The following is a 23,969-nucleotide window of genomic DNA, read 5'->3' as shown; positions in this document are numbered from 1 at the left end:
TTGCACAGTTTCCATATCTTCATCATAATAAACACCCTAGTTTTCCTTTAAAGAGTCACCTCTCGCCAATTCATGTCATCTATCCTGAGATGTTGGCTACTGATCAACAGTCACAAAGATGAGAGCACAGGTTAGAGGCTACTTTTGCATGCAGTGACAGCAGGGTCGGCAGCAGTGGCATTGACCTGTGGCTGTTCCTGCTGCTAGACTGCATGTTTCTGATTCCTAAACTGCAGAGTTGCTCAGACTCCTGTCCATTCCTAGGGTGATTCTCCAGCCTCCTGCCAACTCAGTGACTCCTAATATCCTTCTGATAAATTTCTCTTTGCTTCAGAAGCCAGATTCTATTACTTGCAATTTAGAATTCCATCCAAGGCACTAACAAGGCGACACCCAAATACTGCTTCGAGGCACTGGAAGAAAGGAAGCCAGGAAGGGCTTGCTTAATATTCAGGTGGATTCATATATTCTTCTATACCAGTCTTCAGTATTTTAAAAGGAAAGTTGTTGAGGAGACTACTAGTAGGGATTTTACTTAGCTGAATATAAGAGGAAAACCTAAAGAAGTAGTTTCTTGAACAAAACTGAGGTTTATCTTTCTCTCATAGACAAAAAATCTGAAGCCAGGCAGTCCAGAGCTGCTGTACAGTGGCTCTGCTTTGTCATCGGGACTCCAGGCCTCTGTCTTTCTTCTTGACCATCCTAGCTCTTGGCTTCCATTCTCGAGGTCATTTCATGGCCTAAGATGGTGCCTGGACCTCTAGTCAGAGAAATCAAGTTAGGGGAAGAAAGAGGAAAGGCTGTAGGGCAGGAAAAAAAAAAAAAAAAAAGGTTCTTTTCAGCCGAGTCAGCTTCTATGAAGCAGCCCTCTCACACAACAATTCTGCTTACGTCTTATTGGCCTGAACTCAGTGATATAGCCATATCTATATACAAAGAAGGTAGGGAAATACTGTCTTTTGTTCTAGACAGCAGTATGCCCAGCTAAAATTCAGAGTTCTGTAATTAAGGAGGAAGGGGAGAATGGCTGTTAGGTAAGCAACTAGCAATCTCTACTACACAGTCTTCTTTTACTTTCTCAGCAATGACAAATTACTTGAGTGTCTGTTATATACTATGCAGGGCATTTCAGGAGTTTTGTTCTTGTACCAGTAAAGCTGGCTGAGGAGTATATCAATTAGAATCTGCCTTCAGCTGCAAGTAACAGAAAACCCAACTCAAAGTAACCTAAAGAATGAGGAAATATGCCACCTCATATGATAAAAAGTCCAGAAGGTGACCAACTCCATAGTTAGTTAATTCAGCGACTCTGTAATGTCATCAAGGGCTCTCTTTCTTTCTCTCCACTTCCCCATCACCATCGTGCTGATGTTGTCTCTAAAAAGATGACTATAGAAGTTCTACCTTCACATTCCTAACAGGACAACATCTAGAAAAATAACAAGGCAGTTTTTTAGGAGCAAGGAAATGGTTCATTCATACAGCTGCATTCAGTCCATGAGTTGGCTGGAGGGTCTAAAATGGCCTTACCAATATATGTGGAGTCTTGGCGGGGATGGTTGAAAAAGTGAGACTTCTCTCTGTCATCATTCAGTAGTCTAGCCTGAGCTTCTTTACGTGGCAGCTGGCTTCAAAGAGAAGCAAGTGCTTATCAAGCCTCTACTTGCCTCATGCTTGTTAATGTCTTGTTGGCCAAAGCAAGTCACACAAGCCCAGGGTCATTGTGGGAGGGGACTACACAGAGGTTTGAATACCAGGAGGTATGGTTTCTTGGAGGTCATCACTGTAACAGTCTTCTACAGGGTACTGTGTTAGGCCCTTTGGGGTGGGGAGAGTTTATCTTCAAGAGCTTACAGTATGGTCAGGGACATCAGACACAGATTTTTGGAAAGTTACATAGCAACACAGAATTTAAATATTTAAGTAACATTTTTAAGACTATGTAAGTTTGAAGGCAGACCCAGAGAAAGGGGTTTCAACCTGGGAAAGCTAGTTGTATTTTTCCCCAGGAGAATTCATGTGGTGGCAAACGTTCCATGCCTCAGGGTCTAGCCTTCAGCGTCCATTTTTAATATGCATAGTGCCCCAGTACTGGTTAATTTCTAGAGAGATGCCTCAGTCTAAGCACACAAGCTGCCAAGGGGAGTATACCAGGATGCCAGTGACATTGAAGAACAGAATACAATGTCAAGCAGACCAGATGTAAAGATTGACCTGAACAACCAACCCATTACCTCAGTGAGCAAGTTCATGTGAAGCTAAAGATGCTTGATGAACATGGAATCAGAATAAGGCTGCCTGAATTTAAAACTTGAATTATTAATGGGCTTTGATGGCCCATTACATTCATCTTCATTCATTCATATGTGTATTTTAAATGTATTATGAAGTATTTAAGACAAAAAGGTATAAAGATAATACAATCAATGCTTGTGAAATAAAACATTACCAATACAACTGATGCCCCCTGAATACCTGTAGGGTTGACTCTTTCCTCCCCAATAGAATCATTCATTTTCCTGAATTTGTTGTCAAACATTTTATGCATTTCTTTATTTTTACACTACATATACATATATATCCCGGAGTAATAAAGCGTATTGCCTTGCATTCAACCAATATTGAGATGCCAGTTAGGTGCTAAGTACAACAGATATAGTAATGATTAATCAAGACAGTCCCTGAGATGTGGAGTTGCAGGAAAAATCACCCAAATAACCACAAACATGGTTAAGTGCTACAAAGCAAAAGTATAGGCAGCTATAAAAGTACCCACTGAGGGAGCTGCCTTGTCTGGGGTGAACCTGACACGGTCTGGGGCAGATACAAAGGCCTGCCAGGCATCTTGGACATTCACCTTGTTTTGACAGGCACTCTCTACCCTGGGTAGCTCTTAGATGGCTGCGTTGCCAATCTCCTCCACTCCCTTCCCCAAGTAGTTTCACCCCTTCTTGGCAGACAGCAAAAAGCCTGTGCTGAACACCACAGTCCCAGTTCAATTCACAAGTACGCCAGGGGAGTCAGCTCCCTCACTCCCCAATCTGAGAGCTGATCGTTGTAGTGATTCCCATAGGTGGAGGAGGTAGAGCCACGTGCATCTGCTTATACTGACTTATTTACTCTGAGCAGAAGCCATTCTGAGAGGGAAACAACAGACCTGCAGCATCTGCATAAATTGTCAAACATACGTATTTAGAATTACATATGTACACAAAAGCAAAAGTCTCTCTTTTGACTCCACCTGATTTCCAGTCGGTACCAATCTGAACCACCTCCAGATCAGATAGGTAGGGGTGTGTGTGTGTGTGTGTGTGTTTGGACTTGGTGTCCTTGTTTGGCATAGCCTTCATTGGCGATAACCCTAATGCTAGTTGGTTTTTCTCCAAGTATGTACAAACTATATTTTGCCTTTGTGATCAAAATTATGTAAATACCAGAGCTTTCCTTCTCATTATGTAATATCTTAGAGACACCAGTTGGTGTTTGACCTATCAATGTTTTCACTGTCTTTGTCCTTATGTTCTAATTTTTGGTGCCAGTTTGGTTTTCTTCGCATTATTAAGTTTTATGTATTTCTAAAGTACAATTGACTGTAACATAATTATATACTTTCGGGTCAATTCTCCTTTCCATTCTGTTTCTCAGCAGGATGTTGCAACTTTCCTCTCTGACTCTCCACTCAGCTCCATATCTGATCAACACCCTTTTATCTGTCTGGGGAATACAGAGAATCTATTTAAAAACATGAACCCGCCTCCCTAACTCTTGCTCAGCTACTAAGGAATTTGGTCTCTATTCTGGCGTATACCTCCTCCCTCCCCTCCAGCCTGTGAGGGCTGACTTTTCCTCTTTATGCTTGTCAAAAGCAAACCAAGAATCTCAAACACCTGTTCTTCAAGAAAAAGGAAAGATTTGTTTGTATTCCCCAGCAAAGACAAGGTCCTGCTGCAGCTCAGGAGACTGTCAGGACCTTCCAAGCACCAGCAGTCATAGTCAAACAGCCCTGGCAGGTCTGATCTGTAACTCGTGAGCCAACCCTAGAAGAACTCAGAGACTGCGCCCCAGTAGGTGACACAGCATATGGTCCTTGGCCATAGTGACTCAGTATGTTTGCTTGGCTTAGTTTTATGGCTCCTCCGGAACTGAAAAGCTGACACTATAATGGCCTTGGTCACTCAGCCTTTGGTAAGTCCAAGCCTGTGATAGTTGTTTTTCTACTGCTTGTAAGGAAGGAGGAGACACTAATGTCAGCTGTATCTGGTCTTAAACTGCTGAAAACTCTTAAGATTGGCTGCAACCTTTGTAACAGTAGGCATGAGTGGCGCTGGGAGTTGGGGTGGGTAGGGGTGAGGAGTAACAGGAAATTTGGGGAACCAGGAATGTAAAGAAAATTACATTCCTGTGCTTTACAATCTCCTGAAACATCTCTGAGTTTTCTCTTCAGACTGAGAATCAGTTATCTCCCATGTGGCTATGTGCCCACTGACAGTCTCTGTTCTTATCTGGCATCTTTTTAAAGGGAACTCAGCACTCCATGGTATCTTAATGGCACTTCCATTAAACACCCTCTACTAAGCACTAGTGAGCATTACTGATTTTATTGAACGTAAAATCATTACCTTATTGCTGCCTCCCCCCTCTTTTCCCACGCAAAGCTTTTTGACTTTATCTAGCTTGTGAGATTTTACACTCCCATTCCCAACATTTAACACTGTCTTTAAATTCATTTATATTTCAACAAGCCAAAGAGCCTGCAGCTACTAGGATCCTTTGACTTAGAAGGCTGCTAGGGAACTGTAACAATTTTTTCTGTCACTGAACAATGTTTTCTTATCCAACCCTAATTAGAAAGGTCCATTTGCTGAGGCAGAGGGCAGTGGATGTATCATCCTGTGCTTTCCAAAAGACAAGAGCCAAGCATTTGTGTATGTGACCGTAGTATTTGTCACACCTTGTTAATTATAATCCCCCCTTTCTCATTTAGTCTTTAAGATGCATTAACACTGTTAATCTGAGTCATTCTGTCTCTTTAATTCTGTTTCACTTCTAGTGAGCTGACTGTATAGTCTGAACTCTCTTCTTTCCCAGCTTGCTTGTGTGCTCTGTGTTGAGGGGAGAAACTGAGCAGCTGCCCCATTATCTATAAAAAGAACAGAAAAAAACATCGTTTTCAGGTGGTGCTCTAAGTGCCAGAGGACAGATGACTTTCCTAAGGTTCTAAGGTAGGAGATGGGGCAGAAGTGGACCTTGAGTTTTTCTATTCGCATGCATGTAGGGGGATTAAGAAAAAACAAACAAACAAAAATCACAGAAGTTGGGGGGAAACGCAGGTGAATAAAAAGACTTTTGCTAAAGCAGGGAAGGTGGTGAGAGATTGGGGCCAGAATCTGGAAGTCTTGAACGTCAGACTATGGAGCTAAAGCTGGGTCTTTAGGCCATGCATAGGGAGCCGTAGAAAGTTTTTAAGCAAGACACAACTAGCAAAGTTGAAAAACACTCAGGGTGGGATTCCACTCTTCTATGCCTCTCTCATACAGAAGTCACTGACATACACATTCAGTTAGAGGCAATAATTTAACACCTCTGTGCCTAAATTTCTGCCTGGCAACCATTGGCTAGTCAGTGAAGCAGCCACTTTACATGGTGCATGGTCTTCAGCTCCCTCAGGCCCTACCTGCCTGGTCTGGGTTCACCTCTCTAGATTAATGGTCTTCAAATAGTACCCCCTAAGAAAATTCTAAAAACATGTTTTAGGTTGCTGCCTAAACTTTTTAAATTGTCAGTTTAAATTGTTTTAAAGGATGTAATTTATGATACGCTGCAATACTGACATTTTAAAATGAAACTGTCACACCACTTTTAAATGCATCCCAATGGAATTTGAATAACTTAGCAGTTTGATACCCATTTCCTTTAAAAATACATGAATAAGCTCTTTAAGAGTTGAACATTTTATATGATCCTTTTTTCTCTTTGAACTCTTATTTTCTTTCTAGAATTTTATTATATGTGTTTATATCAAATGTCTTATTCATCACTTAATTTTATTTCTCTGCCACACAGAATTGTGGCACAAAAATTAAAATTATTTTTCTCATTTCTTGTGATCCTAAGGCTCTATATATTAAAATTTCTTCAGGATTAAGTTATTGTTGCAATTATTAGAACACATTTAAGGAAAGTAATATAAATATATTACGACTCTTAATAACTATTAAATAGAAAGTAAAATTTTTATTGGAAATGCATCTTTTAATAAGATAGAAGGAGACTAAGAAAAAGCAGATCTTGTACCCTGGAAAAATATTACTTTCAGCAATTTTTTTCTCCCTTTCTAGAGCAAGTGCTGAGAAACTTTGATCACATAATTTAGTAGGTGGAAATGGAAAGAGTTTTGTTATGGTTACGTCCCTCAATTCTTTGATCTTCTTCCAAGTTATATGGCAAAAATCCAGTAGTCTATCTTAGGAAGTTATTTTTAAGGATCTATCAGCTGAAAATTCCACATGGTCCTTCTTCCATTTCGTTGAAAATTAAGAACCGGAATTCTCCTCATCTGCAAAAGAATGTGTTACTAACTGGTTAGAGTATAATTTATTTTTTTCACATCAATATTAGCATTTCTAGTTGTCCTGTTTGTCACCTCTGAGATTTTTACATCCATGGCAAAGTCTATAGCAAGATTTTGGATAGAAGAGAAATACTCTTTTTATTTGTAAAGAGAGAGAGAGGGTGCAATTTTGGACAAATTTCTCAGTCATATCAGTGACTATGATATTGAAAAGAATTTTTATGAAAGTTCATGCTCTGGAAATGGTTTTCCTGAAAACTCTGTTCCAAGGTGTCCCTTGTATATCATAGTTTGAAGGCACTGCTTTAGGTTACCTCGTTGATTTAATTACCTCAGTATTCTCATCCTCTCATGTCTAAACATATAAACCCCTTGAATAACACAGGGGTTAGGGGCAACCAACCTCCATGGAGTTGAAAAGCAGCCTATTTTTACAGTTTCCCTAAAATCCAAGGTTCCACATCTGTGTGTTCAACCAAGCTCAGATCTTGCAGTACATATTTAGCGAAAGACATCTCGGTATAAGAGGACCCAAGCAGTTCAAACCCGTGTTGTTCAAGGGTCAACTATACAATAAACAAAGCTATCAAAGAACCAACCTGGTCTTACCAAGATAGAAAGCAGGGGCATTGTATTTCACATTTAGGTGGATTTAATGACTATAAAATTGCAGAGTTGTAACAATGAGATGAGAGAATGTATGTACAGAACTTACTATACATGGTTCAAGTAAAAATAGCTTAAAAACAAAAACCTATGGTTTTTTTTAAACCTAGACAAAAGGAATAAATAACTGATTGTTGGAAATTGTCTGAGTCTTGAGTATAAATTTTACTGCTATCATAACAAAACATAGATAAAATGAAAAATGGCAATGGTATCGTTGGCAGGTGGAGTCTGCAGAAGGCACACCCCATCTGCAGAAAAACTTGACAATTGAAAGAGAATGATATTGATCCTGTTATCCCACAAGTATGTAGCACAGCACAGGGCTTCAAAAGTAGTGGTTCTCAACTGGAGCGGTTCTCAATGCTCCTTAGGAGACATTTGGCAATGTCTGGAGACATTTTGTTGTTACAAGTTGGGAGGGTGGGTGTGCTGGCATCTAGCAGGTAGAGAGCAGGAATGCTACTAAACATTTTACAATACATACAATAACCCTCCACAACAAAATATCCAGCCCAAAATGTAAGTGCCAAGTTAAAAATCATGCCAGAGCATCTGGGTTTGCGTCTTAGCTATGCCAATTGCTGTGTGATCCTGGGTTCGTGACAATCTCTCTGAGCCTCAGCTTTCTCATCTGAGAAAGTGAAGAGATAATAATAGATAAAATTTATTGAATATTATGTGCCAGGTACCACTCTAAGTGACATTTCATTTGCCCTTTCTAAAACCCCAAAGAGGTAATGTTACCTCATTTACAGATGAGGATAAAATAAAAAGCTCACAGCACATACCTAGAACATGGTGAGCATGAGCACTCAATAACTATCAGTTCTTAGGGTTTTAAGACTTTATTTTTTAGAGATTCAGGTTTACAGCAAAATTGAGAAGGTACAGAGATTTCCCACATACCCCTTGCCCCCACACATTTATAGCCCCTTCAAGTATCAACATCCCTACCAGGGTGTTGGATTTGTTACATGTGATGAACATACACTGACACATCATTATCACCCAAAGTCTCTATTTTACATTATGGCTCATTCTTGGTGTAGTATATTCTACTGGTTTGGATAAATGTATAGTGACATCTATCACCATTATAGTATCGTACAGTTGCTTCACTGCCCTAAAAATCCTCTATGCTCCATCTATCATCCCTTCTTTCCTGCTAACCCCTGGCAACCACTGATCTGTTTATTATCTCCATAGTTTTGCCTTTTCCATAATGTCACATAGTTGGAATCATACAGTATATAGCCTTTTCAGATTGGCTTCTTTCACTTAGTAATACGCATTTAAGCTTCCTCCACATCTTTTTATGGCTTGATAGCTCCTTTCTTTTTAGCACTGAATAGTAGTCCTTTGCCTGTATGTACCACAGTTTATCTGTTCACCTACTGCAGGACATCCAGGTTGCTTCCAAGTTTTGGCAATTAGGAATAAAGCTGCTATAAACATCTGAGTGCAGGTTTTTGTGTGGATGTAAGGTTTCAAATTTGTGGTAAATACCTAGGAGCACAATTATTGGATCATATGGTAAGTGCTTAGGTTTAAAACAAAAAAGAGGAATTGACTAAAGCATATTTCCATTTCTATCAACAGTCTTGGCTGTTACTAATGAAATTCCAAGGTTCTCTGACCGCCCTGCTTAATGAAAATCTTTATGTTTAGAAAAAAATGTAATAAGCTTCAACCATCTTTGGTAGGAAAAGACAGATATATCAAGAATGAGAAATGCATACTATGGATTCACTTTATAATCAGACACTTGTCGGCCAGAGGAAGACTGAAAGTTCACTTTTTTTTTTTGGAGTAGGATTAGTCAAATAATGATGGAAACATATAATTATGTACTGTGAAAATCCTTATGAAGACAAAGGAGCTATGAGATGCTTTAAGACAGGGCCCTGATGTCATAGCAAATATGAATTATTTTCCCTTGGAAAAATGTAAGGATTTCAGTGGATCTACCTACTTTATAAATTAGTTATTGTTATATAGAGCCTCAGATTAAATTACTTAGCATATATGATAAATAGGCAAACCAGTCGAAATAACTCCTTCAGTGCTTATACAGCCTAAATCATAACAGGAACTTAACTGTTGCCAACACCTACCTACAAGATTAATCCTTGACTCTTCTTTCTTTCATATCCTACCCATCAACATATCATTGGCTAGATTTTCAATCAGATCATTTCTCCCTTACCCATTGTGGTTATTAACCTGTGTCAAATCCCATCATTTCTTGCATGTATTATTGCACTAGACTCCCAACTGATCTGCCTGCTTGTCCTACCTCAATCCCAATTTACTCCCTAGACTGCAGTGATAAGGGTCCTTTTATTATGTTGCTCTGCTTTGAAACTTCTAGAGAGTTCCATTTTCCTGAAAGAAGACAAAGTGGCATACAAATCCTTCACAAGCTGGCCCTCTCGTGTCTTTCCTCCTTGCTCTACTCCAGCCACATTGTACCTCAGGGTCTTTGTACTTGCTCTTTCCTCTATGTTAGCAAGCCTTGCTCCCTCACTTTAAGTCTCTGCTCAAACGACACTTGATCAGGGAGGCGTTCCCAAGACACTATACATATAACACTATGTCACAAGCATACTCTCCTCCCTCACAGGCACACATACACAATCCCTTTTCTCTGCTTGTAATTTTTATTTTTGTTAGCAACTGTCTGACAGAGACATTCACTGTCTATCTCCCCAATGAAGTGTAAAATCTACGGGTGCAGGAATTCATTTGTTCACTGCTTGCCACAGTGCCTAGCACACTGCTTGGACCACTAGGCCTTCAACGCTTGCCCAGTGAATACATGGTTGTCCATCTTGTTTGTAGCCCAAGAGAAATCTGCACAGCCTGTCATGAATAGCCTTTCCTTATTCTACTTTTCTAATGTTTTGGGAAATAGAACAGACTAACAGAAACCACTCAGCCTCCACAATGAGGGACCTCAAATCTCCCCCTCATCGCCCATATGTAGAAATCACAGCTGCTCTCCAAGGGCTCTAGCAGTGTGACAATTCTGTGAGGCTGTCTGGCCAAGACTGTAGGAATTTAAAGTGCAGTTTAGGAAGAAGGAAGCCGGTAAGGAGAAGGAAGTCAGCTCAGAAAGAATTGAGAAAGGCGGCCCTGCCTGGTTAAAAACACGTACATATGTCTTCATCTTTTGTGTCTGAAGACCACCGCTTTCAAACTTTATCTCGGGAAGGCGCTAAGGGTCTGTCACGAGCCTCCTGAGGCAGCGCTATTGCATGGCGCCCAGGGGACCTCAGCGTTTACCTTAAGGGGGGGGCTCCACCCACATTTTGGTTCTTTGTTAGCCAACTGTACTCGGCCGGGGACAGTGTTAATGTTCTGCTCAGAAACGCAGTCCAGTGTGTAACAAACGTAATAGAGAGTGCTCTAACTCAGCTGGGACGTCGCCGCCTGACCAACTCCCCAAAGAACGGACAAGGAGCATCCATCATGGCCGCCGGCGACAGCGCTGCAAGAGGCAATCGAAAGGAAATGGCGCCGGGGGGCGCGACTGGTCACTCCAGGACCAGGACGGTGGGGCCAGAGGGCCGGCAGGACCATCCAGGAGCGCCAGCCAGAGACCCTGAAGAACTTCCTATGCTTTTAGAACCTGGAGACCCTGAAACTTGACGGCTGCAATATGGAGGACAGTTATTGTCTCTGCAAAGCAACCTGCACAAGCAGGACCGAGTTCCGCCTCGTATCGGAACCCGGCAAAAATCCTCTATTCTCCAAACAGAATGCGTTACGCACACTGCGCATCTTCGCAATAGTAGGCCGGTTAACGACGCAAAGAATGTTACGTCGCTCCGGGGGCTCTCCCTCTCCCCACCCCACCCCACGTTCGGGTTCAGGTGGCGCGAGAACTCTACGCCCAATCCGTACTTTGTTTTTCTTCTACAGACCGTAAAGTGCGCCCATCTCCGCAACTGACGTAAAATGCTTTCAAGAATACCCGTAGTACTCCGCGAAGCCCTCGGGCTATTCCGAGACGCTGTTTACGTATCGTCTCCGACGTACGTAGCGTTAAGCTGGAGCAGTCTCAGGGCCGGCCGCCATTTTGTGCAGTCGCTGGGAAGGAAGGAGACGCCTAAACCGCGGCACTGCCGGGTTTGAGCGTAGCCAAACCTACCCACTGCTTTTATAACCCCGATTCTCTGTGTTTTGCTCCCGTCTCCGACGAGAGAGGCGGCGACGGTGGCGTCTGCGACGGGAGACAGCGCGTCGGAGCGAGAGAGCGCCGCGCCTGCCGCCGCCCCAACAGCGGAGGCGCCGCCGCCATCGGTCGTCACCAGACCGGAGCCGCAGGCCCTCCCGAGCCCGGCCATCCGTGCCCCGCTCCCAGATCTCTATCCATTTGGGACCATGCGCGGAGGCGGCTTTGGGGATCGGGACCGGGATCGGGACCGTGGAGGGTAAGGGGGGAGGAGGAGAGGAAAGGCCTTGTGTGCGTGGGGGGCGGGGGGTTGCTTCCTCAGGAGACCGCATCGTGTGGTTGAGTGGAAGACTTCTGAACAGACTGCAGGCTTGGGAGCGACGCTCCCGACTCCGGGAGGCCAGGCGTCCTGAGACATAATAGCGGTTTAGTTCGTGGGCCTCGGGGTGGGCCTAGACCCCGGGTCACTGGTGACCTGGCGCGGGGTGGGGGGCGGGGGCTTGGTGACGCCCCAGCCCCTCCTCGCGGACGGCCGGCGTGGCGCGGCCCGGCCTCAGCCCCGCAGGGAGCAGGAGGAGCGGCCTGGCCGCCGCAGACCGGGCCCGGGCTTCACCCCTGGGCCTTCCTTGCTTTCGAGCCCGGCGGATTTGGGCAAGTCATTTGATCTCTTCAGGCCTCAGCTTTCATCTGTGGAACTCGGATGTTCTTGCTGAGAGAAGAGGATGAGGTGTCGGAGTTCAGCCTAGGAAAATCTTAACGCGAAATGGTTTCCCTGTTAATGGAACTGGAAACCTGGTTTGAAACCAGAGACTAAGAGGCTGACTTGTAGTTTTAAAAATATTTTAAGGTTACCTTTAGTCGTGTTTAAAATAATTGGGAGGAAGCACATTGGAATACAAAGCGATGGTTTTAATTGCCATCTAAATGGTAGTGTTTGGGGAGGGAGAACTATTTTGTTTGGTCATTTAATGTTTAGGTCTTTTTTTTTTTTACCCCCTCTCTAATTGCACGGAAGCATTAATTAACTTCTCAGGCTAGCTTGAAAGTTTCTGTTTTAGTAATACTACGGTTACTGGGTTGAAAGTTAACAGAATTAAAGCTGAAGTTCTCCCAGATAACTGAGATTCAAATCTTAATGTCCCTGTTAAACGAAAAAGTTGCTTAAGAGATCTATGTAGATTTGTGCTGTTACTTTTTTTTGTAATAAAAGCTTTATCTCTGTTTAAAAAATGTGACACCACTTCTTAATGTATATATGTGTGTGACCTTAGGCAAGATCCTGAACCTTTTTGAGCCCATTTTCCCATTTGAAGATGGGATAGTAATTGCCTTTACTTTGCATTGTTCTTGAGAATTGAGATACGGTGTGTAATTGTCTATCTGTAGTAGGCGTTGTGTTAATGCTATTTTCTACAAACATTTTTGTCTTTAGTGGTTCAGATACACAAGTACCAGACCTACTGGTCATAAGCACCTCAGTTATCACTTAATTTACTAAATAAAAAGGATTGTTTTGATTTATACCTTGTTATTGTTAGGAAGGGAAATACTTGATATTAGCATTAAATTCGGAGAGCTGTAAGTGGAATGTTTGTTTGGTGTTTAACAGTATAGCTAAATTTAGAAGTGAATTTCAGTACAACCACTTAGGAAGAAGAATTTAATGTTACCTAGTAAAATGAAAATGACCCAGGGCTCATCTCTTAAAGCTTTATGCCCTAGACTTTTAGGCCTAGAGAAGCCTTTGTACACATACCCTTGTATTCATATTTGTAATGTTATTGTTCCTGACAGAATGTTAGAAACAGCTCAAATGTCTGGATAAATTGGGTATTTGTACAATAAAATACAGTGAAAAGGAAAAACTTGCACTAATGGGATTGATTCATAAGCATAATATTAAGTAAAGTTGTGCTGAAAGGATAACTTGAAGATACAATATATGACAAGACAAAAAGGAATGGTTAAAAATCGTGGCACTAGTTATTATGATGGGGGTTGTAAATTTGAAATAGGCAAATGAAGGCTAGCAAGGTACCAATTAGGTTCTGTTTCTTTACTGTGGGTGTTTAATATTTCACCGTATATATGCTTTAATAATAAAAACTCATTATTTGAAAAGAGGAAAAGGTGAAGTACTGATCTATACTTCCTTTACCCCATGTTGACTCTTAAGACAATTACATACCATATCAATTTAAAAAAGACTTTCAAATAATACATTTCAAATAAAATCAACCTCTTTCATAAGTTCTGTGCCCTAACTATATCTTTGCTATGAAAATTCTTTTATTATTTGAATTGCTATTGTTTTATTCTTACTGAATGGTACAGAGCTGAAATGGATTATTGTTTTGAAAAGAGAATGAGTGGGGTCAGCAAATGTACATGTATAGCCCAGAAATGATGTGCATTGTACATTTAAACTAGCATAATTTTGTATGTTAACGTATAATTCTTCAGAGATGGCATTTATTGCAAAGCCAAGTTAAATACTGAGTTAAATATTCAATAAAAACAATGAGTGGCATAGTATGCAAGGGATTAGGCTGTGTGCTCTTTAACTGATGGCACAAATGTACTCAAATTCTAAAGAGTGAAAGCTCTCTTGTATATTTAAGTCAGCATTAATTATAAAGGCAGTAGAAAGCATATTAAGAACCCCATGTTTCAAATGACAGTATATCTTTAGGATGGTATCCATTAAGATAAATAGTGGGGGGGGGCGGTGAGAGGAAAGACTTTTTTTTTTTAAATAAGGACTGTCATGAATAAGACTTAAAATGAATCTTAATTTCAAAAGTTGTGTTTTATTCTAGGTCATTATTTTAAGATCTGGGTAGCATTGGAATGCACCAGCATCAGGGACATTTTAAGCTTTGAATCTTTTAGGGGTCCTAGTAGCTTTCTTTAGCAGATTAGCAGGCAAAAGGAGTGCTCATCATGGTATAATGGGGTAAGGGGTTCAAGAAGCTGTTCCAAGTATGGGACAACTTGCTTAAACATTTTTTTGTACCTGTCCACAATTTTGCCCTAATACAAGCTTAAACTAATGTCCTCACCTACATGGCAGAATATTCTATAAGAGTAGAGACTTCTATTCATTTCAGTATCTTTAGCACCACTTAAAATAGTACCTGGTACATAGTTGGTACCCAGTAACTAGTCATTGAATGAATACAATTATGCTAACTTACTGTGTTTACTATGCCCAGATACTGTTTTAAACACTACATGTACTCATTTTATCTTCACAGCAGCCTCTGAAATAGGTGGTATTATTTCTACTTTACACAAACTGAGGTACAGAGAAGTTAAATAATTGCTCAAAATCGTAACTAAGTTGCAGAATCAAAATTTGGACCTTTTCTGGTTCCAGAATCTGGTTGTAATCTCCATGTTACACTTCTCCAGATAAAAGAATTTTGAATTTTTCACCATTTATTACCATACCCATAATAGTATTGTTGGATAGTAAAGGAAGTTGTATGAACTTCTTCCCCTCATACCTTCAAATGAAAGTAATAAAATGTTTTCTGGAGGAGGGGTTGGTAGTATCCAAAGAGTCATCTTTTTTGCATGTTTTTATGGCATCTAAGGTATTTTGCTTTAAAAATACTAATAAACTGAAAATTTTGGGGTTTTTTCTAGATTTGGAGCAAGAGGTGGTGGTGGCCTTCCCCCGAAGAAATTTGGTAATCCTGGGGAGCGTTTACGTAAAAAGAAGTGGGATTTGAGTGAGCTCCCCAAATTTGAGAAGAATTTTTATGTTGAACATCCAGAAGTGGCAAGGCTGACTCCAGTAAGTTTGGGGGGTTTATTTATTTATTTGTTTACCTTTTTTCATATGCAGTAATGAACCAAGTAGATATATTAGCCAGAGTTTACTCATGTATAGCAATACTAATAAGAGAAACCAGTTTTAATATGTACCTAATATATTACTTGGTTCTCATTTGTTGGTTATATTTCCCAGCCAATTTGTTATGTGATTTTAACTGTGTATATGAGATGCCATGTCTTTTCATCTGTGAAGTTAAACTAAGTAAACTTAAAATACTGGCATCATGTACTCCTGTTTGTATTTTAGCCTCATGATTGTTTTGAGCTCTCCCCGTGACATGGTAGGTAACTTGTTCAGAAGAAAGTGTAATGGAAAGAGCACTTGGTCCCAAGTTCCATGTTTTCTCCCTCTTCCTACTTTTCCCATTGAGCAATTTACTAATCTTTCTGAATAACTGTTTTCTCATGTGGAAAATGGAACTGTTATTAACCTGCTTCATTGACTCACAAAGTTGGATGAAGTTGAACGAAAGCACTATTCTTAAGTGTTAGACATGTTAATTCCATGATATTGTTCTGCTGTATTGGAGCATAAAGTTTTGCATGTTTATAATAACTTGTTTACTGATTTGCTTTACTTTGTCTTCTTACTTAGTATGAGGTTGATGAACTACGTCGAAAGAAAGAGATTACAGTGAGAGGGGGAGATGTTTGTCCTAAGCCTGTGTTTGCCTTCCATCATGCTAATTTCCCACGTAAGTGTTTTTCAATCCGGGATCTTAATTGTTAATTTAGCTTGAATGGTCATTGTGGTCATAGGTTATTGAAAGGTTTGAACAGGCTCAGAATTTTGTTGAAAAGACAGGTAGAAACCTCACAAAGTTGTTTGTTTGTTTTTTTTTTTTTTTTTAATGCTCATACGTTCTCTGATTTAGAATTTTTGGGGATTTTTTGCAGTTTTTCATCTTTCCTTGGGGGTTTTGCCTCTACCTTTTAGAAAACAGCAAAATGAAATTGCTTTCTAGTTGGATATAATTTGAACCAGATTAATAATAAGTCACTACCATGTACCTATGCCCTGTTGTTAGATACTTTAGGGCAGTGGTTTTCAAGTTTTTGAGGATAAGGGTAGATGGCCATGGCAGTAGCCCTCTTAGAAGAAGTCAGCAGGTCAAAGATTCGGTAACTGAAGAAGAAAAAAAAGCAGTACTCCTCTTGGATAGGTGTAAAGCTAGGTAAATCTTGCCTTGAGTGAGCTTAACAGTTTTTTTTAAATTCTTTTGGCTGTGTCCTTAGTTTTATGTAAAAGCAATAACATTTATTCTTGTACAGAATATGTAATGGATGTGTTGATGGATCAGCACTTTACAGAACCAACTCCAATTCAGTGCCAGGGATTTCCCTTGGCTCTTAGTGGCCGCGATATGGTGGGCATCGCTCAGACTGGCTCTGGGAAGACATTGGCGGTATGTACTAGCAAGAGAAGAGTTTTTTAATGTGGTATTATTTTGCTGTTGTAAATATTCTGTGTAGTCTCAGTTGTTAAAATTCTAATTCAGTTGGTATAGATAATCCTTCAGCTTTTTTAGCTATCTGAAACATATGGAAACAGTTTATGTTCAAATTTATATTGCACATATGTGTAACAGTTGTGATTTCTGCTTTCCCTTTCCTATTAGGTATTATCAAGTACTGTGATAATTTAGAACAATGAATATAATGGCTTAGTTTTGATATGACTGTCATTCTTTCCCCCTCACCTAGTATTTGTTGCCTGCAATTGTTCATATTAACCACCAGCCTTACTTGGAAAGGGGAGACGGCCCAATTGTAAGTGTGTTTCAGTTTGTTCATAATTCTAAGATTAAGTACAACTTGATGATTGTGTTTCAGGTACTGTGCTTTACATATGTTCTCAGATTTCCTTCTCAACCCCACTTTCCATATCTGGAAGAAATATCTCCGTTTTACTTTAAATAAATAAATATATCTTAGACACAGTGCAAATAAATGACTTGCCCAGGGTCGTATAGGAATTAAGTGGCTGAGCTTGAATTTTGAACAAGTCTTATTCTTAACCAGTATGTTTATTACCTTCATATATAAGCATTTACTGTGCATTAAATTCAAGTGCAATTCTTAACTGCTCATTGGTCCTATGAGGGATACAAAAGTATGAAATGAGATCCCTGCCCTGTGGAACTAAGTCAGGTTTGGGATGTGTATTCTTTGTGGTTAAGTAATGCTTTTATAAATGTTTATAGAGTAGCTCGATCTTCTGGTTTTAGCATTTTTATTTATGCTATTTCCTACAAGATTTGAGTAGTGTTCTTCAAATATTTTGAATGTACATTCTTAACTTTAAAAATTTTTTTTAATTTATTTTTGTTGTTATTTTAATGGAGGTACTGGAGAGTAAACCCAGGACCTTGTGTGTGCTAAGTGTTCACTCAACCACTAAGCTATTCCCTCTCCCCTTTAACTTTTTAAAATAGAGCTTGCACTTGCTATATATATTTATAAATATGTACATTATTACAGTATGTCTCAACGTATTTACAGCAAGGAATAATGCATTGCTTTTAATTACATAATACATGTTCCATATGGCTAATAAGAGTTAGCTATATTATCATTAGCTAATGTATAACAGATCAGAACACAAAGCAAAGAGCATTGTGAACAATGTATATGATACCTATTTCAAAATGTCTTAATTTTGCATTGTTTTGGTCATCTTGTCAGATTGTGTATAAGTAGTTGTTTTTGCCTAATGTGCCTGGCCATGAACTTAAACTATATGTCAGGAAAGTGTTAGCGCTGCTGTTTTCTTATTCATCTGTTTCTAATATTTAATCTGTGGCTTTGTTGTAGGAATGTTTTATAGCCACTTGTTCATTTTGTGAGAGTTGTTTAGTTAAAGCTAGATAACACAACCTATAAATCTACTTACATAATTAATGAATCACGTATCAAAAGTCAGGCATCATACCACATGCCAAATAAATAGTCCTTGAAATTTTTTTTTGCCCCACTCCACAGCACTGTCTTATACTCCATGCCTTTCCAACTTCCCACTCTGTCATATACTATGAAAGTACCAAATTAGACAATAGAGAATTTTGTAATCTTTCTATACTTTTTTCCCCTTAAACTTGGGGTAGGTATCTCAAGTGGTTTGTTTGTTTGTTTTAGTGTCTGGTTCTGGCTCCTACCAGAGAGCTTGCCCAGCAGGTACAGCAGGTGGCTGATGACTATGGCAAATGTTCTAGATTGAAGAGTACTTGCATTTATGGAGGTGCTCCCAAAGGTCCACAGATTCGAGACTTGGAGAGAGGTAATTTTTTTAAAAAGTATAAGAATTACTAGTTTCTCTTCTTTTGCTAATTTCTATAAATGAAATTGAAGAGGAAAACAGTGGGTTCTGGTGGAGGGGAAATCAATGTTTCAACAGTTTACAAATTCCCAGTTATGGTTAAATGCTATTTTAGGAAAGTTCTGCATGGCTAGAGACTTAAACTTTGTGAAGTTCTGATGATTATGCATAAATTCTTCTTAACATTATGGTTTTCTGGTACTGTGTTAATGTGTTAACATTTAGCTAATGCTCTCTGCAGCACCAAGTACAACCACCAGAGTTGGTGCTTCTTAGTTTGCTGAGACATGAACAGTGTATAAAGAATTCTTAGTTGGCTAGATCTTTGGTTTTATTTTGCAGGTGTTGAGATCTGTATAGCTACTCCTGGACGCCTGATAGATTTCCTGGAGTCAGGAAAGACAAATCTTCGCCGATGTACTTACCTTGTACTGGATGAGGCTGACAGAATGCTTGATATGGGCTTTGAACCCCAGATTCGTAAAATTGTTGACCAAATTAGGGTGTGTAAAGCTGATAATTCATTATCTTATGCCCTTTGCCTGTAGTTCCTTAGCCTAAAAGAAAGTCTTTCCTTTCCTTATAGCCTGATAGGCAGACGTTGATGTGGAGTGCAACCTGGCCAAAAGAAGTAAGACAGCTTGCAGAGGATTTCCTTCGTGATTACACCCAGATCAACGTAGGCAATCTGGAGTTGAGTGCCAACCACAACATTCTCCAGATTGTGGATGTCTGCATGGAAAGTGAAAAAGACCACAAGTATGGGAGATTTCACTGTTTTGATAATGCTGATAAACCTTTCCTGATAATCCTCCAAAATTAAAGTGTTATAGAAGCCCATATTTTTTTAGGCTTGAGAACATTAAAGGCATTGCTAGCTTCCCAAGAGTGCATTCTTTATTATTTTTCAGAGCATTGTGGTTAAAAGCAGGGATTCTGGATCCTTGGATTTGAATCCCAGCTTTAATAATTACCAGCTGTATAGAAAGTAATATGAAACTGAAGTACTAAAGCTTTGGAGGGTTGATACTGCAAACATAGCTTCCCCGTAATGTGTGTGCTAGGAGTCTTCTCTGGATGACTGTTGTTCTTGTTTTCAGGTTGATCCAACTCATGGAGGAAATAATGGCCGAAAAGGAAAATAAGACAATAATATTTGTAGAGACGAAGAGACGCTGTGATGACCTCACTCGAAGGATGCGCAGAGATGGGTGAGTGTGGCACTGAGGTAATTAATTTGCCTCAGGTTTTATAGTTTAGTTGGAATTTCTAAATTGGTATTGTGAATGTAGTATATAATACTTCAGTAATGCATAACATGCATTTTGCTCTTTTCTTCTGACAGTTGGCCAGCTATGTGTATCCATGGAGACAAGAGTCAACCAGAAAGAGATTGGGTACTTAATGGTGAGTTCAAAACTAAGCATTGTCCTTGCTCTGTTTCAGGAATTGGCAGACTTTCTGTAAAGAGCCAAGTAGTAAATGTTTTCAGCTTTATCAACTGTGTAATAGTTTGTGTCACAACTATTCAGCTCTGCTGTTTTAGCACAAAAATGGCCATAGACATGTAAAGAAACAGCCTGGCTGTGTTCCAACGAAAATTCATTTGCAGAAATAGGCATTGTGCCAGATTTGACCCATAGACCAGGGTTTGCCTAGCTTTGCTGTACTTAATTGAATATTAGGGACATTTCTGGCATTTCCACCTTCCTTTAAGGTCAGTAATGGCTCTTTATACCGCTTTTTCATTACTTAGGCCACCTTTTTTTTTTTTTTTTTTTTTTTAGTAAGTTCTTGTCTTTATAGGTACATACACCAGCCTGGAAGCTCCCCAAACCCTGTACTTGTGGGATTTTAATGGAGACTTCATCACTTTAACTCAGTCTCCACCTCCTTTACTGTCCTCCAAGGATTGGGAGTGAGGCTCAAAGTTCCAAGCTTCCAGTCTCCTAGCATCCCCATTTTAAAGGGTTTTAGGGGCTCTGTGCCAGGAACTGAGGGCAGAGGCAATACATAAACTCTGTTATTTCACAGGGCAAAGTTATGGTGTCTCCTTTCATTTCACGTCTTTTCATGTGCTCCCTTTCTTCACCCTCCACCCCCACTTTTGATTTTGTTTCATTTGGGAGGTGATTTTTGACATAATTTAAGGGAAGAAAAATTCTAGATAATATTAATTTTGTTATATGTTGCCACACTATTTTAATGGCACTTCATTATTAGAGGTAACTTTTTAAAAAATCTGTTGCTCCTCTGCTAAAGGTGAGTATAATAAATATTTTCAAAAGAATTACTATTACCTGTAAATTTAAAAGAGCTTTTCATGTTTTGACACCATTACTTGAAAGTTTAGCATGGTAAGGTAAAAAGGCCAGATAGCTGGAAATATTTACTTGGTCTTTTTTAAAAATACATATCGCTTAGCCTTGATTTTATAACTTGGCTCTCACGGTATCCTTGTTTTGCAGAGTTCCGTTCTGGAAAGGCTCCCATTCTCATTGCCACAGATGTAGCCTCCCGTGGGCTAGGTTTGTATAGATAGGTGTCTCTGTCAATGGTATATGTATCTTTTGGTTTAAAGATGTGTTTGTCATTTCATACTAGAGTTGCACATACATGTGTTTAGATAAATACTTAAAAGAGAAGCATACATACAAAGCGTGTGATTTCTGGCGCCCCCCCCCACAGTTTTTTTTTTTTACCTTGGTGGGTTTTTTTGTTTGTTTTTTTGTTTTTTCCTTTTGTTTTCAAAGTCTCTTCCTGCTCCTAAAAAACAGGCTTTGGTCTGCAGCAAGGCCTAGGCATGACTGTTTTAAACAGTGAGAGGGAGAGGAGACATTCAGTTAAACAGCTCAACTTCTTCCTGGTTTTATTCTATTTTCTGGGTGGATGGAATGAGCCTGATTGAACCTAGCTATTAGAAGCTAGTTTCTTCAGTTATTTTTCACCCCTCTACCAGTCTATGCTTGAGAGAGAGAGAGAGATGTATGGAGGTCCAATTTCATGAATGCTGTCATAGTACGTTTTGGGGATTTAGTAAATCTGTAAATAATGTTATCTTTCAGCAATTAAATCTGCACTGCCCAACATGATTTACTGAAGTAAAATTATCATGAGCACTCTGTTATCCCCTCTTCCCACCCATACTTATATCATAGATGTGCTGTCTTCAATTTAAGAACTTGATTTGAAGCTGACATTCTGGAGTTTTCAACCTGTTATGATCTAAGATATATAGAGGTATTCTGTGGTTAGCCCATTATTCTGAACAAAACAGGCGTAACTCAAAACTTATATATTAAAAAAGATGAGACTATTTCTGTTACAAAGTTACTTTAAAATTAACATAATTTCTTGCCTAGTAAGGCAAGAAGTACCATCTTCCCTTATGATACTCAACATTAAGAGAACAAGTATTCAAACTGGAATACAAAAGTAATGATGACTTTTTGTACATTGCACTCATCATTCCCTCCTTCAGAGGTGGTGACTTGCAGCCATGACTGAAAAATTGTCTCTGCCCTCTGAGGTCATGTCTGGATCTGTGCGGTTAGAACTTGGGCCTGTTGGGAGAAGAGGCTGAGGCCTGAAAGCGGTTTACATAAAAGCTTTCAGTGATGGTGGTTTTTAAACAGGCTTGCTATGTGCTGGTAGCTTCTTTGTGCATCTTGCCTAGACAATTTAAAATATTTGTTCTGTGTCCCCCTGCATTCCTAAACCAAATCAATTGGCTGTCATTAGAATAACTTAGACTCTTCATCCCACCCCCACTCATCCAAGAGAGGGGAGAGGGAAGGTACCTGAGTCTGTTTCTTGTTACTCAGCATCCGTGCTTGTTTTGGGCCCCTTTGTTTGCTGCCTTATAAAAATCAAAAGGAAGGGGGAAACCCACCAAAATGGCAGAATGCTGACCAAGGTCCTACAAGATCCTGGAAAGTGAAGGCTTCTACTTCATAGACAGGGGTGCAATTTTCAGCTGAGTCACCCGGCCTTTTTTCACTTCCTGTCGAGCGATGGCCTCTTAAATGTTCCCTTCAGGTAAGTTCTTTGATTCCCATAATTTTCTAATAGTCATCCTCAGGAAACCACTATTCCCTTTCCAATGGGATATTTTTAATTTTTCCTTTTTTGGTTTAAACTACACACTGTTAAACTAAAGTATTGAATTTATTTTGTTTTGTTTTTTAACAGAAGCTTTGCTATCAGCTGCAGATCACTCAGTACATGGCCGAGGCAAATCTACATTGGCCCGAAGCAGCTCTAGATGAGCCTATTGGCTAGTCTCAGCCCCTCCCGATTAGAGATTGGAGATTCAGGCCATGTCATAGGGCTTGTCAAACAAAAGTTCTTACCCTAGGCAGCTGGCCAAAACATTAACTTTTTGATTTCTTACCCTGCTACAGCATCTTCTCTAAAGGCACCAAGGTAATATAGCGGCAGTGCACGAATAATGTCAGGGCAGGCTTGACTGGAGAAAACCAGATTCTGCGCTTGCTTTTAATGTGCCCTCAGCCAGCTGTATGTGTGCACACACAAGACACCTTTCCAGTATGAAGAACTGGCGCCATATCTGCCCCTTATTGAACCCCTCCAGAAGTATTCCCAAGTATTAGTATCTGAACTGTTGACTCCAGTCCCCAGTGCTTTCTGCTAGGAAAGCACATGTTTATGCATCCAGTGCAGTAATTCAGTCTGCTCTGCTGCCTATGGTTGTACACAGTGGGATTAACTAAGGAGCATTGTTTCCTAGCTCTGAAGACGTGGTCATGAAGCATAATTCCCCATCTACCCCCTACCTCCCCTTCCCTCCCCAGTCTCATCTATTCTGGCCCTGTAAATTTTTGTTTTCCTTAGTTACATCAACGACCCTAGCCGGAGACTCACGCTGCCCCCTGTGATAACTGCCTTCTCGTCTTTCTGGTGTGATTTCAGGACTTTAGGGGTCAGTAAAGACTGAGGAGCCTTTATTGTAATAAGAAACAGACATAAGCCCCTTTCTTCACAGGCCCTTTAACAACAGCTGAATTTTTTTTTTTTTAAATCATCTCCCCTTCCCCCTGAAATTAATCCAGTCTGGGCAATAGATGCAGTCTGACCCTTTGGATGTAACTTACATTTTTTATTAATTATTTTTTTCTACAATCACCCCAATTATCCTTGGGGGAGGCGTTGGAGGACCTGAAATTTTTACCCGAACCCAGGTTCTCCGGCGCTTGGCAACCAAATGGGGCTACAGAGAAGCATCTAAGCCAGTTCACAGAGCGAGCGTGTGTGGGGACTTCTCACTGCCACGGACCCTTGATGCATGCTCCCCGCGCTCCAGTGGTCCCGTGTCAGAAGGCGGAGTTTTCGAAAGGAGGCCGCCAAAAATAAAAGGCAAAGAGACGGGATCG

The 23,969-nt window shown here is 40.1% G+C and overlaps 1 protein-coding gene across 2 annotated transcripts in view; it reads left to right on the top strand.

The window, feature by feature from the left end:
• The first annotated feature begins 11,285 nt into the window (after window positions 1-11,285).
• DDX17 (DEAD-box helicase 17) overlaps window positions 11,286-23,969 on the top strand; it is a 17,943-nt gene continuing 5,259 nt past the window's right edge. Inside the window, exons 1-11 of one of the 2 annotated variants that reach the window (XM_010960305.3) lie at window positions 11,286-11,676; window positions 15,069-15,219; window positions 15,856-15,955; window positions 16,533-16,666; window positions 16,965-17,030; window positions 18,396-18,537; window positions 18,919-19,079; window positions 19,163-19,335; window positions 19,677-19,787; window positions 19,922-19,983; window positions 21,045-21,104. In XM_010960305.3, the coding sequence (XP_010958607.1) occupies window positions 11,627-11,676; window positions 15,069-15,219; window positions 15,856-15,955; window positions 16,533-16,666; window positions 16,965-17,030; window positions 18,396-18,537; window positions 18,919-19,079; window positions 19,163-19,335; window positions 19,677-19,787; window positions 19,922-19,983; window positions 21,045-21,104 (1,210 nt within the window). In that variant the 5' untranslated portion in view covers window positions 11,286-11,626. The remainder of the gene's footprint in view (window positions 11,677-15,068; window positions 15,220-15,855; window positions 15,956-16,532; window positions 16,667-16,964; window positions 17,031-18,395; window positions 18,538-18,918; window positions 19,080-19,162; window positions 19,336-19,676; window positions 19,788-19,921; window positions 19,984-21,044; window positions 21,105-23,969) is intronic. The other variant, XM_010960306.3, reaches the window with a different exon arrangement.

The sequence above is a fragment of the Camelus bactrianus genome, chromosome 12 (genome assembly GCF_048773025.1).
Source record: "Camelus bactrianus isolate YW-2024 breed Bactrian camel chromosome 12, ASM4877302v1, whole genome shotgun sequence".
NCBI lineage: Eukaryota > Metazoa > Chordata > Mammalia > Artiodactyla > Camelidae > Camelus > Camelus bactrianus.
The sequence above is the reverse complement of the archived record's forward strand: the minus strand, read 5'-3'. Positions and strand labels throughout refer to the sequence as shown.